This window comes from Myodes glareolus, chromosome 2 (assembly GCF_982192425.1).
Source record: "Myodes glareolus chromosome 2, mMyoGla1.1, whole genome shotgun sequence".
Taxonomy (NCBI): domain Eukaryota; kingdom Metazoa; phylum Chordata; class Mammalia; order Rodentia; family Cricetidae; genus Myodes; species Myodes glareolus.
In genome coordinates this window covers 52,726,251-52,745,149 of record NC_142027.1, presented here as the reverse complement: position 1 = coordinate 52,745,149, position 18,899 = coordinate 52,726,251, and the positions used below count along the sequence as shown (strand labels likewise).

The window sequence follows — 18,899 nt, the reverse complement described above, 5'->3', positions numbered from 1 at the left end:
TGCCCTCCATCCTACCATCTGCCCTATGCCTTTCCATCCTGTTCCCCCACACCCTCCATCCCACCCGTCCCCATGCCCTCCATCCTGAGAGACTTAAGAGACTCTTAAGAGGCTCATGTTGGCATTTGAACTTGCCACTGGTACATTTTCCTGCCTTGTCTTCACCCTTTCCTATTTCTTTCTTCTGTTTTAAATAAGAATTTATTCAAAGAATAGGAGTTTATTTATAGGTGCTAACATGAATGTGAGCGGAAACCACAAAGCCTGCCGTGGCTTGTACAGTGGGTCTCTCCATTTTCTGTGTGATGTTTGAAGGCCCGAACAAAGGAGGGGCATTTCTCGTTATAGTTGTGACTTGAAAGAGTAAATTAGAAACTCAGCCTCAGTTTCTTTCTCAAGAACAAGGATTCTGTAAGTGAGGGACAAACACACACACACACACACACACACACACACACACACATCTATGTTGGTGTATACTTTCAGCAAGGCTATACAGTTTCATCAGAACTCTTGAAATGTGTGGGAAAGGGTAGTGGCATCAGCCTGTGGTAGCCATTAGGATTTGTTTTTTTTTTGAGAATTTAAAACATATATATGATAAAACTCTTACCCCCATTTTCCCCTTCAACTCTTCTCATATCTTTCCAACATAACCCAACCCATTTCATGCTTTTTTTTTGATAACATACTAAGTCCAATTAGAGCTCTCTCTCTCTCTCTCTCTCTCTCTCTCTCTCTCTCTCTCTGTGTGTGTGTGTGTGTGAAAGAGGACAACTTTCAGAAATCAGTTCTCTCCTTCCACTGTGGAGTCCTAGGATCGAACCCAGGTTGTTGGGGTTGCCTGATCACTTTTACTCCCTGAGCTATTACTGCATTTGCATCCATTGCAGATGTTTTGAAAACCGCCCAGTGACTCTTCCGTCCAGAACCAGGCTGGTGTGCAGTCCTTCTGGCTACCACACAGCCATGCTTCTTCACCTCTGCATTTAGATTTAGTGAGGCCCTGATAAAGGATATTTGCTTTTGTGTGACAGATAATGCTTCACCGATGAGGTGCAAACAAATGCAGCTTATTGTATTGTACTGAGAATATCTCAGCCACCTAGCAGCCACAAAGGTGTGGAATCCATGTGAAGAGCTCTAACATAGAGCCATCCAGCCATCCATTGAGGGAAGCTGGAGGTTGTAGGCTTTATTCTTTACTATAGTTTCTCCTCAGGGTCTTTGATAAATGTTATGATGGTTAGTCTTTTTTTTTTTTTAAATCAATTTGACACAAACTAGAGTCAGCTGGGAAGAGGGAACCTCAGGTTAGGAATCACTGCCATCGGCTTGACCGGTGAGCATGTCTGTGGGGCAGTGTCTTGATTGATGGTTGGCGTGGGAGGGCACAGACAACTGGGGCAGTGCCACCCCTGAGCGGGCGTTCCTAGGTTGTATAAAGAAGCAAATTAAGAGAGCTATGGAGAAGAAGTAGCATTCCGCCAGCCTTGTTTCCTGCCTCAAGCTCCAGTCCTGATTAACCACAACCGGCACATATAAGCCAAATAGACCCTTTCTTGTCCAGATGGATTTTTGCCACTGCTTTATCACAGCAGTAGAAAGTGAACTAGAATAGATGGCCATATGTGAGGTGTAGCCCGCCAATGTATGGGTGCTACAGACAGAACCTCAACTAAGTGGGTCAGAGTCAGCAGAGGCAGAAAAGAAACAAAGACTTGAATCAGTCTCTGGCCCACACTGCTTCCCATAAGCCATGTGCTGCATCTTGGAGAGCATCTCCTTTCACCATGCGCACACCCTCTGAACCCAAGTGACTTCTGGCCAAAGTCTAAAAGTTAGGCTTCTGTGTACAAGATCACTGGAAGAAGGGAGGTAGTAGAGACCAAGGCACCGATCGTCATCTGCAGGGGATCAACCGGCTTATGGCTCAGCAAACTCACGCAGAGGACCATCAGTGGCTGCATGTACTCTCAGGGGGCCACTGGGGCTGCTATATTCCCTTAGCTGTTTATTTGTGTGTACGTGCATATGCGTATGCCTTGTCCATGCTAGACAAGGATCCTGCTATTGAGCTGCCTCCCTAATGCCTTGCAACATTTTAAGCAAAAAGTTATTCAGCTTGGAGAACAGAGCAGTTATTAAATACGTAGCATCCAGAGCTCGTCTCAATGAACATCTTGCCGTTTTAGCATCCCTAAAATTAGGACAGTGGCCAAGAAGTAAATACAATAACACCTTGAGGATGCAGGTGTGAGTGTAGAAATAGTCTAATTTGTTAATAATTGCTTTAGTCTCGCTCATCTCATTTGTGTTTTAATATTTTCTCGCCATTTCATTGACATCTCCCCCTAAAGGGTTGCCTCAATAACCAAACACAGTAAATTTCAAGTAAATCACAAACTGTGCTTGTTTAGGGCAAAGGTCTGCGAAATTATTATCCAGACTAGGTAAAATTAAAGGTATTTTTAGCTTTGCAAAACCCTAGTCTGTGTCGCAAATCAACTCTACCATGGTTGAGCAACCATAGACATTAGGCAGACAAATCAGTGTGGCCCATGTTTCAGTAAACCTTTGTCTCCAAAAACAGGTGGCCGGTCAGATTTGGTCCATCAGCAGGTTGTGCAGAATTGGCTAATGTAGGGTAGATGCAGTTCCAGAAATTCTAAAGAAAAGCTGAGTGAAAATAAAGAAGTGAAGCACAGAGGGTGCTTGGAGAAGGGGTGTGTGTGTTATCTTCCCCATGTGGACATTCACATATGCTGGATAAGTTGTGGAGAAATTTACTCTACTCTATATAGTATGTAACAGGAACACAGACTTGGAAGCTAGAATAAGGTTCTGCACTAATGCTAACAAAGTACCTTTAGGCAAATTATGATCTTCCTGTCAAAAAAAGAAGATGGTGGGGTCAAACACTCATCAGTGGCCTTTCTCCTGCATCACTCTCTGATACTGTGGTGATTCTACTGAGGTTTTTGTTTGTTCGCTTGCTTGTTTTGTGAGGCAGGGTTTCTCTGTGTAGCCCTGGCTTCTCTAGAACTCACTCTGTAGACCAGAGTGGATTCTACTGAGATGTATGTAGAGGCGTTTGAACTCTTTCTTCATGGTAGATCACTTGCCTAGCATGGATGAGGTTCTGGAGATGGCTTCCTGCACCACAAAAGAAAAACAACTGTGAGGGGAAATTCAGTGTTTGAAAATGTAATTTAAAATTATATTAACAATAATCATAGAGGAAACTATAAGCCATTGGGACTGTGAGGGAAAGGATACCAGGTAGGACGTGCCTTGGGACCATGGAGTGAAAGGAATACTGCAGGTTGCATAGCAAGTGATGCTGAGCTGGGATTTCACAACGATGAGGGAATCCCCCCTGGTGACATATAACATGATGAGTAAGCTTCCCCTGGCTTCAGAAAACAGTTGCGGGGATAATTCATAAGAACTGAGCGAGAAGAGAAGAGCCTTTTGTGGTACTCCCAGGTGTAGATACGGGCAGCCCTTCCTACCGTAGAGTATTTTTACCATCACTTAGAAACAAGAGTGATGGTCAAGACACTGACTAATTTTTGAATGTTGGCCACTGTCAGTCTCTAAAAGGCTTTGTGGTTTGCAGTCTGCCCTGCCAAGGTCCTTCAGAAGAAATAAGCTAAGGATCGTCATGCCCCATGACTGCTTCAACTAGTGTCCCCAAACTCAACTTTTATCTGTCATCAGAGTACTTAACTCCTCCTTTGATCTGTCAGTGCTAAACAAACTCTAATCTAGTCACATCATTTTAGATGAGAAAAGTGAGTCTCAAAGGCAGCTGTAAAGGGCCGTGGCTGTTGAGGGGCATGAGAGGGGAGTGTGTTGGGCACAAGAAGTTCATATTCATCCTCTGTGGAAGGTGGCGACTGAGGGGTGGAAGGGAAACGGAGAACAGAATACTCAGTCTCTGTTCCTCTTGAAGACTCTCTGTGTCTCTCAGTCGGGCTGAAGACATTCTCATAGAACCCCTCAGCAGAGTTGCCTGGCGGTCTTCCTCCGAGGGCTTTGTGATCAACAAGCACATAGCATAACTCCTCTGTGTACATCTGGCTAGCATTGTCCTGCAGGTCAAAGGAGAGTCGTCATAAAGAGCTGGCCTCTTTCTGTTCCATTTGTACTTCAGTGACCACACGAGCCTGATGGGGGAGATTCTGGCTTCCACCACCACCACTTCCTCCATTTTATGACCATCTTTCTAAATGACTGCAGCAGCATTCCAAATGCTAAACTAGAAGATGGAGTGTTCATGTCACCCAAAGTATATAGCTAACTTTGTGTGTCCCTTTTTGACATGTTCCATAGTGACCCTTGACCACCTTGTGTGCATCCCTTGGTCACAGAACACTGGATGTGCTTGGATAGTATATAATTACTCATCAAGAGATCATTATTATTATTATTGTCATCATTTGAGATAAGGTCTCATGTATTCCAGTCAATATGTAGCAGAGGATGACCTTGAACTTCTAGTCCTCTTACTTTTATCGTACGAGTGCCATGGGAACACATGGAGTGACATGGGAATATGTCACCACATTCAGCTTATGCTGTGCTGGGATCAAACCCAAGGCTTCCTGCATGCTAGATCTGCACTCTCCACACACTGAACTACACCCACAGTCTCCCTATTTGCAGATTACTGTATTACTAATTCAAGGCAAGGTCTCGCTAATGGTGGAATCTCGGGAGCTAAAAATCAAAGACAGCAACGCACAGTGAAAAGCATGTTGCTGCAGGAGTGGGAATGGAGTTTGGATGCTGACTCTGCCATCTCTAAGAGGTCTGGATTCAGAGACTATAACTCAATCCCTCAGGCTTAATGACCGGGAAGTGAGAAGACACAGTAATACAGTAATACAGCAATATGGGCTGCTGTGACAGCTCCATGAGATGTCTGTCAAACACTCAGCATATGGCCTGCTGTCAACAATGTGCTCAGCAGATGTTACCTCCCTCCAGTCAGCTATGCAATGGGATTGCTGCTGTTCCTGCCACCAGACTCTGCAAATAACTATGGGTTCCCACCCTGGCATCTACAGTGTTTCTTTCCATCTTGGGATCAGAAGGGCTCTTATTACCTGCATAGGAGCTGAAGTCATCCCTTCATCTGCAGAAAGAAAATAGGCTCAATGAATTTCAGGTTGGGAGGAGACTCCGGGGCATGGGGCTAGGGTGTTTGCAGGCAGACAGCCAAGGGACGGCTAGAATAGTCCAAAGAAGTCCGTAATGGACAAGAGTCCCCGAAGTACAGAGAAAGAACATGTTAAAAATGTAAGTTCATTAAGAGTAAAAATGATGGGGAGATGATGAATTATTTTGCTGAGTATTGTGGTGCCCACCTTTGATCCCAGAATTCGGGAGGAGGAGAAAGTTCCAGGGCATCCAGGGCGGTTCCATAGAAAAACCCTATCTCAAAACAGAACAAAACAATGACTTACTTTGCTTTGGGGATTCTTGTCTGGCTTTAAATGTGCTTAGGTTTTTCCTGTAAGAAAAGAATATAGATGGATTGTTTCAATATTCAGAAAGCCTTAAGCAGTATATTATGTAACTTCAATTTCTATCATTGGTAATTGGTAGTTCTCATTCTTTTTATAATACCTCTTTCAACAATAAGATCAAAAAAGTAGGAAAGAGGAAAAATAGATGATGCCGCATACATCCCCCCCCTTTTCTGCCTATATTTTGCAATCTGATATGTGCATATGTGGTGTTAGGTTATATGAGGTTATATTTTTGGAGACTATTTTCGACACAAAGCTCTATTTTGTTTTATATCTTGCAAATGGAGGAACAGGCATTTTTCAATCCCAAGTCTAACCTGTGACCCCCCTGCCCCAAATAAACAAAAAAAAACCCAAACACTTTCCATTAAAGTACACTGCATAGGGGACCCCCTGGAATTATGATGGGAGCCCATTGTCATCTAGTGGGCAAAGACACAATTTCTTATCACAATGGCCCCGGGTCTGCTATGCTAGGTCTGGTTAACGCCTCTATCACTCACTGGGTGATGGCAGTCTAATTTTAGCAGTGCTTTCACTCTCCAGAGTGTCTCAGTTTGGACGACACATTATCACCTGGACTACAAACCTTGCAGAAGGCAGAGATGTGTGCTTCTGCACAAGGAACTTGTAGTGCGAAGACTCTCAGTATTAATGGGCAGTTTCGTTCTTATACCTGAGGCTTACCCATGTGAAAAGACGCTACCACCCTTGAAAAAATTATTCTTGATTCTTACCACACTCTGGGGGCTGTTTCCTTGACTGGCTCTCAGTGGGTGTATCTGGGTTTGGTACCTGGCTTGGGTATAGTCACAAGGGCAAAGGAGCTCACAGGTACCTTACAAGCCCCACGCTAAAACACAGCTAGGGAACCAATTCACTGGAGCAGTGTTTCACTTACCAAGGAAGGCAGGAACACCCTTCAATGATGTGGCAACAACTCCAGCATCTGGAATAGCTGATAGAGGTGACAGGAAGTTGATGAGTTTGGTTTCTGGAGCTTTGTTAACGGTGACTTCTTTCCCCTTGCTGCTTCTATCCTACGCCTTGGGTGAACTGGACATAGGGCTGTGACACCAACAGTTTCTAAGCAGGATCAAACCTTCCTGTCTCATTCTCAGCAAGGGACACAAAAAGTTTTAAAACTCACAATTCCAGGGATTTACTTGATGCCTTTCGATGGAGTTATCGTCAGAAAATCAAGGTATGAGTATGCAGACATTTGAGAAATCATCTTGTTTGGGTCAAGCAGCATCTCCAGAGGATGTCGCTGAACTCCGACTCTCTAATCTCTCCTACATACACTCCACCCTAACAGACTGGTCACACGTCTATCTCCTTCACTAGAATGTGAACGTAACAAGATTGGTAACTATATTCGTCCGGCGCATCACGGTTTATGCCATCAAGGCATGGCACTCTATCTGATACACAGCAAATTTGTTTTCCACAAATATTTACTGAAGTTATAATGAGTAGCTGTGAGCACAGCCACCAGGTCTACCACCCAGATTTTAATGGAATAGCTAAGTACGAAAGTTTATAATTTTTATAGCAGAAATTGAGAAACGTATTTGGAAGTCAGGCATTTAGGATGAAGTCTAAAGCTCTGTGCTTCTTTATGGATTAAGGCTGACTCCCTATAGGGTTTGTCATAAAAGCTCCCCTTTAACGCACTATCAGAGACTTTGGGGCATGGCCACGGCTCTCTTCTTTAGGTCACCCTGTAAATTGTTTGCTTTCCTCTTCTGCTCCTCTTGTTAAAAGGCATCATATGGAAACTCCTGAATCGGCCCAGTGCTAAGAAAACAGGTTCACCACGGAACTGAGATGAAAGCGTAGGGAAGAGCTGTGAGGTGCTGGATTCACGCTCTTACTTCTAAATAAAATTGAGCCACAATTTAATTTGTAAAAGGCGGATCTATGTTCTACTTATTTTATGAAGCTGCTGAGGATCAGATGAAGGTGATGATGGGCAAAAGTGACCTGGAGGTTTTCCTTTTTTCATACATTTCCTGGCAATGAGTTCTTGCATTTTAATATGTGTGTGCCTTGATTTAAGGTGAGCACAGGTAAGCAAAACAATATCTAAAAATGTACCCTCTGGTAAAGGATCCCTGAGTTCCCGCAGAAACACAGGAAAGGTTGTGTCGTGACCACAAATTAGAGACACAAACCTCTGTGACATCAGAGGGACGTCAGCAATCCCGAGTGCCTGCTTTTTCATGCAGCCTCTGTCCTCAAGTCTATGATTTCTCTCTCCTTTCTACTTGTCCCCTTCTCCTTTTCTCCCCTTCCCATCCTCTGATGTACATGCTTTAACAGATGGTCAGTGATACCCTTGAGAGAATTCTCAGATTGCACTGCAGATATGCAGCCTTGGGTGGGAAGGATCTTAGCACCTTAGTCTTGATTTTTTTTTTTTAGGTCCTCTCTCAAAAGTGCATCCTGGAAAACTGTGAAAATGGTTGCTAACTCTGTAGGTTATAGAACAACAGATTTTGCCCTAATTTGTAATTAGACCAAATAAACTTGTGCATTGCAAAATTCATGCCTTAGCAGTTCCTTAAGACTAGGTACTGAAATGGCCACCCAGGAAGGATGCATTGGAAGCTGTACTAGAGTCCACAGCACTGGCATAAACACAAGCCCCTCTCCACAGACCTTTCAACCTCATGTCATGGGTAAATGTATTGAGCTCAGAAATAGAAACTTGAAGCTTAATATGACAAAGCCAACGTAGAGAATTGAGTACAAAGGTACTTTATTCCAAAAACAAAGAGACAACAGGATTTCAGATCTTTATTTCAAGCTGTACCAGGGACTTAAGCATCTGATTTCCTGTTGCCAAGGATACACGTGGTACTTAGAATAGCGGGATGTCTCCTGTCCTATGTGGGGAAGTCTTGTTTTCTTTCCTAGTGTTTTCACACTTACTGCCATTATGACTGGTACTGGGTCTCCACTGTGAGAACGTGTAGCCCCAGCCCTGACAGGCTTTTTCTTCCTGGGGAGTAGGGTAGCATAGACTCTCACCTGCGTGTCCTCTGCTTGGCATTTTGGAGTCTCAGATTCCAATGTGTCTCCTGAGTGTCCAGCTGCCACCTAAGGCGTAAATGTCAGAAACGGGCCATGTGTTTCCTCCCATAATTCCCACTGCTATCGTTTTGTGTTTTTATCCAAGCTTTTCATTCCTTCTGTGTATGTGCAGCCCTGGAACCGCTTTATCACTGCCCTTATCGCTTTGCCGTTTATTAATGTCCCTCCCGAAGCACGGGGCATAGCCCGTTTCAGATCTAACATCTTTATCACATCCACAATCTTAAGATAACGTCTGAGAGACCTCATCACAAGCATGAACATGCCGCCGCACAGGGAGAGGCCGGAGCCTTTCCGTTCTGTCTCTATTTGCTGCAGTTTCGGGGGCTGCACGCAGGCAAAGACTTCTTTGAGACACCATCTTTTCTCAAAATCCAGAGAACAAGGGGAAGTAGAAGGGGAAGGAAACATTAAATAAAGATAATTAAATTCATTCTCTGTTTGGATTAGATGTCTCTTTAGTCATTCTCTTTTCATTTGCTGGAAGTTGAGAGTGTGGAGGAGTGAACTTGGTGAGTACTTCTTAGTATACACCCGTCTTCCTATGTGCTACATTTCATTCAGTTTCAGAAGAAGTCCACTGGTTGATATTCTTGTCCCATCATTTATTAACAAGGGAACTGGGGACAAAATCTGGGCAGTTTGTTTGAGGATCCACAACCAGGAAGGGGGAAAATGCTTTGTCCCAAGACCTTGGACTCTTCTTGAGGGGAGAGATGGGGGATTTATTTAGGGACACAAAGAGATCTGAACCACGGACTGAATGTATAGGACTAAATGTAAATTTCTAAAACCACACGAAGAAAGGAGAGAGTGAGTTGGTAAAGAAAGACTGCAGTGAAAGGCACCCAAGTGCTTCCTGGAGTGAATTCAATCATCTCCAAAATGTAATGGACGCAGCATCATAAAAATCTAACCACTGAGTAGAAAATTGTTACTTTTGCATATTTATGAGAAAAGTTCATTTAAAAAAATACAAACAGCTTTTCACTTTAGAAACAAAATAGAGTAAGCCCCAAACAAAGACTGAAGGAAGGCATTGCTGGCCCTCCTTAGGTAAAGAAACACAAATGACTGATGGAAACAGAAGTAAATAAAAACTGCATGTAACGCTTTAACTGCTAGTGTGAACACCAGCTCATTCCATCTTTTCCTACCTGTATCTCTATATCTTCATCTCTCTCACGATCAATATACCTCAGTGTCACAACACAACCCGTAAAGTTCTGAGACATGGAGGTGTATGTGTGTCACCCGTCACGGCGTCCTCATCTATACCAATCTACATTTGCTTCCAGCCATCCATCTAGCACTTACTGTGCACCTGCTGTGTGCCAGGAACAAAGGCAGGAACCAGGAATTCCCAAAGCAAAGAGCGGAAAATGAAAAGCAATCCTTACGTTAGAGGCGTTCACAGAGAGAAATAACGGCAGGCAATCATTAAAGAAGACCATTAGCAAGTGGAGAAGGTGTAAGAGAGTCCGGGGCAAACACTCAGCTAAGGCTGGCTCTCAGGAAACTACCTGGACACTCCCAAGTCTCCTTGGGTAAGTGGTGTTTCCCAGGACCTCATTTTTCTACGTTCCCCTTTATATGCTATCTGAGACCAAGGCAGCAAGCACAATCTGGGAAGACGCCCTGCCAGGTTACTCTCTATAGATCACTTCACTTCAAACCACAGAAATTTCCTTTATTTCGGGTGATAGAAATTTTCTTTACATGTGTTTGCTTTGATTGAATGAAAATGATGATCTGAAAACCTAGATTAGCCTCCCATCAATGAACCCTTCTCTGTCAGGGACTATGCAGGCAGCTGCCATCCACACTAGGAACCTCTGAGTAGGGCTACACTATTATTTCCATTTAAAGTGAGAGCAGCTGGGCTGTGGTGGCCCATACACTTAATCCCAACTTGAGGCCTGCCTGGTCTGCAGAACAAGTTCCAGGACAGCCAGAGCTACACAGTGAAACCCTGTCTCAAAACCCCACCCCCAAAAGCCAAAACAAACAAACAACAACAAAATAAAAGTGACCAAAGTCCAGGAACAGGAAGGTAAGTCTTTTCATGACACTCCTTAGCCTGCTTGTAAATGTACTAACTGAAACCTCATAGTGGCAGGAAATATCTATTTATTTTAAATTTATAAAGAACAACCAAAAGGGTGGATGTTCATGAACATATTTAGGAACATCAAGAGTCCATGAAAGCATCCTGAAATGGAAAAGAATGGTTGAAATGGAGACCATTCTCCTCCTGCAGGAGGTAAAACCTGCAAGAAAGTCACCTGGTGTACAGCTCAGGAGGTGATGAATTCTTGTCACACTCCTTTCCTGCTCCCCTCACCCTAAGAGTAGCCCTCCTTTTCACTTTCACCACCGGGCCAGGTCTCTGCTCTCCCGAGAAAGAGAACTCACCTGAGTTTCCTCTGTAGACAGTTCCCCATCAGGCTTCTCAGCTCCTTCCCGAGTATGTTCCCACTTCCTTCTCAAAGGTCTTGCACCTTACACTTTGGGGCAGCTTCCAACTCACAGCAGGGGCAGAGCAGCTCTGGCCAGCTGCAGACTGTCAGAAGGAGGAGGCGCCTGCCTGCAGGAGGAGGAAGAGGGCTGGGGGAGCGTGAGAGACACATGCATGTAGAATATTCTGAAAGCCAGTCAAAACCCTGCTGCACCAAGCTATTAACTAAACCGGAAACTGCTGGTCAGGGAGACTCCAGGCTTGTGGTTGCCGAGGGGCTATGGGAGTTTCTCATGGCAGACACCCACATTTATTAAATCACTGTTTCAGGGAAGACAAATTGGGGGAGGACCTTGGTAAACAAGTAAACAACAAAACCCTGCAAAACAACAATAACAACAACAACAACAAAGCAGAATCAAGCCACAGTCTAGCTGGACATATATAGACTCTCAAAATTTACTCAAAAGGACATATCCTGGAGTAACTGCAGAAACCAGGAACATCGAAAGGGTGCATTGCTGGGTGGGGGAGCAATAGAGGAATAGTAGGGTACAAGCACTATTAATCCAGAAGAAGGAGGGAGGAGGATCAAAAAATAGTAAGAATGTTTGAAAAAGTCATAAGGAATTATATTATTAGATGTCTACCTAAAATACCTATAATATACTATATATATATTGTACATACACACATATTATTAGTTTATATACATACATACATTCTGACTTCAATAAAACTTTTCCATCTTTTCTGGCAATGCTCCTTCCAAGAGCCAAAGACCATTGAACAAAACCTGCAACACCACACATGAGAAGACCTCTTTAGAGTCGTTGGTCAGGGCTCTCAAAGAGACTCCCCAAACACAGAGCTTATTGCTATTGCTCGTGGTTGCCCCCTAAAGGTGGAAGGTAAGTTCCTATTGCTAAAGACACCTTGCACTTCAGATGGCCCAGACACCACTGATCTGGAACAGACCTGAATGCCTCTTCCCTGACGACCAACTTTTACAGTACAGAAGGCACCATGTAAGCTTCCAAAGGAGGGAGGTAACCAGCGGTCCTAACTAGATAATAATGCCTATGAGTCTATGAATCACATGATGACCAGCATAACACAATAGTTTTAAGAGTGCCACAGTAGCACACATACTGTGGGGGTGACCAACAGCTCTCTAGATGAACCTCAGAGCCACTCAAAAAGAGGGAAACCGTGCCTGGCATTGGAAACCTAGCCAACTCCCCAGAGGTAGTGAAGTCATGGATCTTGGGCGTCTTTATGTAAACTAATAAGGCACATTTGTAATACAGATAAAATGGCTTCCCAAATAAGTCAGCAGGCCCATGTTTAGGTATTTTTCCAGGTTGAAAGTATAACCTTTAAGAATCTGGATTCTGGATATAAAATTTTATATCAATTCCCACATCACTCGCTAAAAATTTACAAATAAAATATAGCACCTGAAGGCAGTGAATGGATGAAAAACTTTTACATCCACACAGTGGACTATCACCTGGCAGTGAAAAGAACGGACCCCTGGGTTACATAACAACTAGAATAGCTCTGAGTGCATTACCTGACTGAGAGAAACCAGACATGTAATGGGTTTGTGACTTTCCGGACAAGGCGAGACTAGGAGCAGAAAGCCTACCAGGAGCACCCCACCAACCTCTAATACATACGGGTGGCACTGATTCATGTTGGGGGGGGGATTTTGGTCTTGGTCTTGACTGTAATGGCTCTGTGTCCATGCCTTCCTCGCTCTTTACAGAATGGTACCAAGGGGGCATTAACTGTATAGAAATTATATTGCAATAGAGAAAAAGCTTAAAATGAATTCTGAGACTGCACCCTTGTTTTTTTTCCCTCATTGCTTTATTTTTTTTCATTAATCTTGTTTATGATGGTTGTTTTTTGTTTAGTTGTTCATTTGTTCATCCCTTCCACAAGTATATGTTGAGTACCCACTGTGTGCTGAGCACCTTGGGTTCAACAGTGAGCAAAGCAGAGGGAAAATACTTCTTTATTTGGCCTTGAGTAATACAGAGGTCATATCTAAAGCCAACACAAGATGGGGACTGTCTTAGCTGCTGATCTATTGGGTGAACATAGTAGCTCTTACAGGAGAAGCAAGCGTTCAATTGTGGGCTTGCTTATAGTTTCAGGGGACTCACCATGGTGGGAAGCAAACAGCCTTGTCATTGGATCTATAGCTGAGAATTTTCCATCCTGATCTGTAGGCAATAGATACAGAGGAGGATGTCTTCTGTCCTGGGATTTTGAAAGCGCAAAACCCAGTCCCAGTGACACACTTGTTTCACAGTCATGGTCACACTTACTCCAACAAGGTCACATCTCCGAATTCTTCCAAACTGTTGACGGTGGTGGCTATTTATGACTAGAGATGGACGTCTTAGAGGTGGGGACTGCAAATCAGTTTTGGGTCGACTCTGTTTTCGGGCGTCAGTTTTACTCCGACCACTAGGTGGAGACATTTAGCTGTGGAAGTGTCAGCTACTGGCCACGAAACTTGATTTTGCATGAGGTGGGGCAGAGCATTTATTACATGCACTGGTTAGTGTGGTCCAGACGTTGTGCTAAACTCTCTCCACTGCACAGAGGAAACTGCTTTAACTCCAAAAAGAAATCTGAGCCATTCTCTCCTTATTCAGTATTGAAGATCCCCGAGAAATTGTGTGCACTGAAATGTGAACAAAAACCTCAACATCTATACAGAAGTGAGGATGAAATTAAAAGATCTAGGAGCTGAGATCTTTACACTTACCTATTTATTGTTAGTCGTTGTGTGGGGAGCTAACAACCAATGTAAAAATATTCCCATTATACTTTTATATTATAAGGTAACGAGATCAGAATAACCATTGGTTACCAGATTTGTTAGAGTCCCACACTCCAGCAAATTTTTATGTAAGAATTCTGTGGTTATCTCAGTATCATTTCCTGCCTTTTTCAGTTGAGTAGGGCTGAAAGAGCCTCTTGTGCCCCACTCAGTCCGATGACCTGTGCGTTCTTTTCAGATCGGCATAGAGCTCTGGGTGTGGCAAAGTGTGGCTACACTTGGTGACAGGGTCGGGTCATTTCTTACGTCAGTGTCTTATGCCTCCAGTCAGGCGCTGACAGCCACTGAAACTGTGGTTGGACACTTCTCTTCAGTAGCCTACTTTTCCAAACTAGAAGCCAGACAATCTAAGCAGCACAGCAAATGACACGGGATTAAAGTCCACAACTATATGGTAGAAATACACAGTGAAGCTGTGAAATGGAGTAATTCAGCCCTGTTCTCCAAGTTCCATGATTTTTTCTGCAAAATGAGGGTCCCTCTGCTTCTAAAACACGTGTGATGTCCTCACGAGCTGTTGGAAGAGAACACTTCTTTCCTGTCCTGACTCTCCATCCCTTGTCTTTGCTCTCTTCAGCTGCCTCCTGCCGTTCACTCCACCAAAGCTGCATATCTGGCACGGATGGAAGCAGAACGTGGGTAGTCTCTGTGCGGTGGGTAGTCTCTGTGCGTTGGGTAGTCTCTGTGCAGTGGTAGTCTCTGTGCAGTGGGTAGTCTCTGTGCAGTTCTCCTTCTGTTTTGGGCATGGATTAACCCTTAGACATCCCATATGTTCCTCTATTGCCAGCTGTGCACCAAGCTCAATGCCAGATGTCTGCAACAGTTCATTTCCAGTTCTATCAAAGAGAAGGCAACCACATTCTCTTGTCGGCTCCATCAACAATAATGGTGTGTGTGCATGCACACGTGCATGTGTGTTTATATCTACCTGTGTGTGTATATGCATACAAGTGTGTGCTTTGCTATCTTAATTCTTTTACTTAATTCTTCCTCAGCTAAGAAGGCAGAAACAGACTACTCTAATGCTGTCTCTGAAACAATTCTGCAATAGCTGCTTAGTCACTAATACTGGGAAAAGGCTGGTTGAGGTTCCCAAGTGGATCAGACCTGTCTGTGACGGGGACATCTACATTTGGCTCCTCTGTCTCCATCACAAGTTGTTAGCATAATATTCATAATTCCCGATGCTTGATCCTGAAGATAGGCATGGGAATTTTTTTTATTAATTCTTCAGGTATTCATTTAGGGTTGTCCATACTGGTGATATGCATCGTGTAACAGCTTATTTTCAACTCCCCATTCTGTCTCCTAGAAACTGTGAGGGTTTTTTTTTTCAAATTATTCAAAATTTCTGTCTTCCTTTGGTCTCCCATAAATGGTGAAAAAATGCATCTACATTGTTGTATCAATTTTGTAATGATCAAGTTCTGGACTAATATACAGTGAAACATGTCGTGCACCTGATGTATGTGGACCTTCTGTCTATGTGTTATTTTCATTGGTTAATAAAGAGACTGCCTTGGCCCTTTGATAGGACAGAAAATTAGGTAGGTGGAGTAAACAGAACAGAATGCTGGAAAGAGGGCAATGAGGCAGACACCATGGAGCCAGCCACCAGGTCAGACATGCTGAATCTTTCCCGGTAAGCCACCACTTTGTGGTGCTACACAGATTATTAGAAATGGATTAATCAAGATGTGAGAGTTAGCCAGTAACTAACTTTCTAGAGATAATGGTCCAGGCAGTGTTTAAATGAATACAATTTGTGTGTTGTTATTTCCAGGGCTAACCTAGCTGGGTGGGAGCCGGGCAGGACAAAAAGCAGCCCGCTGCTCCTTCTACAGATGGTGCCCACGGCACCTGAGTTTTTAAATTTATTCTTCTCTCATATATTGCATCCTGACAGCAGTTTCCCCTCTCTCCTCCCCTCCCAGTCTCCCCTCCCCACCTCCGTCTCTTCAAGATCCACTCTTCCTCAGTTCCCTTCAGAAAAGAGCAGGCCTCCAGGGATACCAACCAAACACGGCATAATCAGTTACAATAAAACTGGGCACATCCTCTCGTATCAAGGCTGGACAAGGCAACCCAGTAGGAAGAAAAAGGTCCCCAAAGCATTCAAACGAGTCAGACACAGTCCCCGTTCCCACTGTTAGGAGTCCCACAGGAACACCGAGCTGCATAATCATCGTTTCATATGTTCCTGCGACAAAACCTAGATCAAGCTGGGCAGTGGACACGTCTGTTAGGGACACTTCTGGTTGTTAACTGAGTTGGAAAGGTCTGGACTGAATGTGCTCGCACTGTCTCGTGGGGTGGGCTCTGAACTAGGAGAGAAGGAAGCTGGCTGAGTGTAAAGCCGCCAGCAAGGATGAGTGAGCTCCCTCTCGACAACCTGCACGAAAAGGGAGGAACTGGGAGCTAGAGATGTGGCATTTTGATAGTAGTGGGCAGATAAGAGAGAGGAAACCAGGAGGCTGGAAAGTCTTAGAGTCTTAAAGTTACCGCCCCCGCCCCCAGTCTGACTCTAGAAACCCCAGCATTTGGAGAGTCGGTTGGCGAGTGAGAAGCTCTTTAATTCACACTGTCACACAAAGGGCACATGAACTCTGGCTTGTCTCTCTCTCTCCAGAAATAGATGTTTTCCAGTCATGTTGAGAAGCTTCGGCTGCTTGTGGAATCTCTTTACGGGTTGTTTCTAGGAGACGTCTTAGATGCTAGCGTTGTGTTCGCGCACTGCACCATATTCTTGCTTCTAAAAATGGATATTAAAACAGAAGTCAAATTTCGACTCTTTTAACAAGGCATGACTGCTTTGTCAGCTTGATACTACCTAGAATCATCCGAGAAGACAGTCTTAACAAGGGATTATCTACAGTGGAGTGTCTCATGGCCATGTCTATATGGCACTGCCTCAGTTAAGTTACTTGGTGAGAAGGATTCAGCCTAGTGTGGGCGGTCCCATTCCTTTGGCAGAGGGTCCTGAGCTCATCAGGAGCGGAGAAAATGAGCTGAGCGCTGGCAGGAGAGTGGAAGTGCGCTCATTTCTTCCTGCTCTTCAGTGTGGGTATGATGTGAAGTTCCTGCCTTTACCTTCCTCAAAGCTGGATTATAATATAAAATTATAAGATAACTAAATTTCTTTCTTCTCTAAGTTGCTTTTTGTCAGGGCAATCTATCACAGTGGAAAGGAAACTAGTACCCGGGGGTTTGCTGCACAGAGGAGCCAGGACTGGACTCTTGCCATGGTCACTGATATTCCATCTCATAGGACAGGAACAGGGCGAGCTGGATGTTGTGACAGAGCTCTGAGGGGCCATTTCATCTTGTCAGGGAAAATCATATTCTGGCAACGACAGTGGTGGGAATGAACAAGAGCGCCAGCCCAATATAGTCAAACATCTACTACTTGGGAATAAAACATTGTTGACAACACAACTTGATGGTTCTCAACATGGTCTACCGGCTGGTATTTCTGTCTTTTAATGAACCTTCACCTTCTCAATGCTGTTGCTTAAAGCAGGAAAGAAAAGAGAGAAGGGTCACACGGTAGCTTCCTGTCTCTACTTCTCTAGTGCTAGAATTGCAATTGTGGGACGTTTTTAATTGCTGGATAAGCACCCTCCATTAAACAAGTACAAGAAGAAGACTAGCTTACCCGACTTCTTCTCTGTCGCCCATAGACCACGAACAAGGCTGAGTCTCATAGGCTTGGCCGGCTAACCATGTAGCTGACCACTGCACTCCGGAATTTACCTTCCTAGTTTTATCTTAACTGGCTTCCTTACCTTTTTTTTCGGTTTTTTAAATCAAAGTTTCCTTTTGCTCTTCTGGGCCTACGGAGACTGATATGGGCTTTCTGGGGAATTCAGTTTAGTCCAGGACAGAGGCGAATAGAATATTTAATACTGTGCACTGTGTTCATCCAAACTATGATGCTCTAGGGCAGGGGTTCTCAACTTTCCCTACGCTGCGACCCTTTAATGCAGTTCTTTATGCCGTGGTGACCCCAACAATAAAATTATTCTGTTGCTACTTCATAACTGTAATTTGGTACTGTTATGAACTTTAATGTAAGCATCTCTAGTTCTCGACGGTCTTAGGCGACCACAGGTTGAGAACCACTGCTCTAGGGGAAGCCTGCTTTTACACTAGAGAATCCTAACCTTTGCAGAGGTCGTTGTGGCAGCCTCGGGATCTGACCAAACTCAGCACATGACAAGCTGACGGGGCTCAGATTAAATTCAAGGATATCCTTGCTGATGCTTGCATGCGAATGTGATTCAAGACAAGCATTCTGCCATCTCTTGACCTTGCTAGTCATTTGCATAATGTTTATATGAAAGTATATTACCAATGGCTATTATACACTGGGCAAAGAGAAACTTTTCATACCAAAATCTACAAAGTGTCTGTAAGGTAGAGTCCTCCAGGATAAGAGAAATGCATTGGTTCTTTCCATAAGTTACAGACTCTCTTTTATCTCACTAAAACATGAAAAACTGCTCTCATGTTACCTCTGCCTTGGCACTGTTCTCCTCTTCAGAGCTCTCCTCCAGGGATTCAAATGATTCTACTACAAAAGAAGATGGGGTTACTTCGTCACTAGGGCGAGTCACTCTTTTAAGTAGGTCAACTATCAAACTAGATCACATTTAAATTGCAGACACCCCGGATCTGTGATCCGACACGCCTGTGGGACAATAGGTCACTTTTCAAAGAATGCGTGACAGGCTTTAATTGTAAAGATATGCAGCAAATGCGTGGGACAGTTGAGGAGCTGGGGGGAAAACATCCTTTATTTGAAAATCCCTTCTATGTTATAAATTATTTATTATATAATAAAACTTTTATATTAGTATGTATTAGGAGTGCCCATGAAAGCAGCAAGGTCCCGCATGAAAGGAAAAAGCAGCCATGCTTCCTTGGAGTCTTTAGTTAGCAG

The 18,899-nt window shown here is 43.9% G+C and overlaps 2 protein-coding genes across 7 annotated transcripts in view; both read right to left on the bottom strand.

Moving 5' to 3' along the window:
- Positions 1–3,191: 3,191 nt before the first annotated feature.
- On the bottom strand, positions 3,192–11,300 carry Gcsam (germinal center associated signaling and motility). 2 transcript variants are annotated; one of them, XM_048454358.3, is made up of 6 exons: positions 11,055–11,300; positions 8,577–8,645; positions 6,442–6,498; positions 5,475–5,521; positions 5,115–5,143; positions 3,192–4,097 (listed from the first exon to the last, which is right to left on the bottom strand). In XM_048454358.3, exons 1-6 carry the CDS (start codon positions 11,081–11,083, stop codon positions 3,780–3,782), a joined length of 549 nt encoding a protein of 182 aa, XP_048310315.3. In that variant the 5' UTR covers positions 11,084–11,300; the 3' UTR covers positions 3,192–3,779. The 2 variants fall into 2 exon arrangements, with proteins under 2 accessions (XP_048310315.3, XP_048310316.3); XM_048454359.3 differs by lacking the exon at positions 8,577–8,645 and having other exon boundaries at positions 11,055–11,297.
- A 5,219-nt stretch (positions 11,301–16,519) lies between these two features.
- Positions 16,520–18,899, bottom strand: part of Slc9c1 (solute carrier family 9 member C1) — an 88,180-nt gene continuing 85,800 nt past the window's right edge. For 2 of the 5 annotated variants that reach the window (XM_087900428.1, XM_087900436.1), the window contains 2 exons: positions 18,472–18,530; positions 16,521–16,709 (listed from right to left, as the gene is read on the bottom strand). In XM_087900428.1, coding sequence (XP_087756554.1) covers positions 16,665–16,709; positions 18,472–18,530 — 104 coding nt within the window. In that variant the 3' untranslated portion in view covers positions 16,521–16,664. Of the gene's footprint in view, positions 16,710–18,471; positions 18,531–18,899 lie in introns of all 5 variants that reach the window. The other 3 variants (XM_087900445.1, XM_087900432.1, XM_087900441.1) reach the window with 3 other exon arrangements.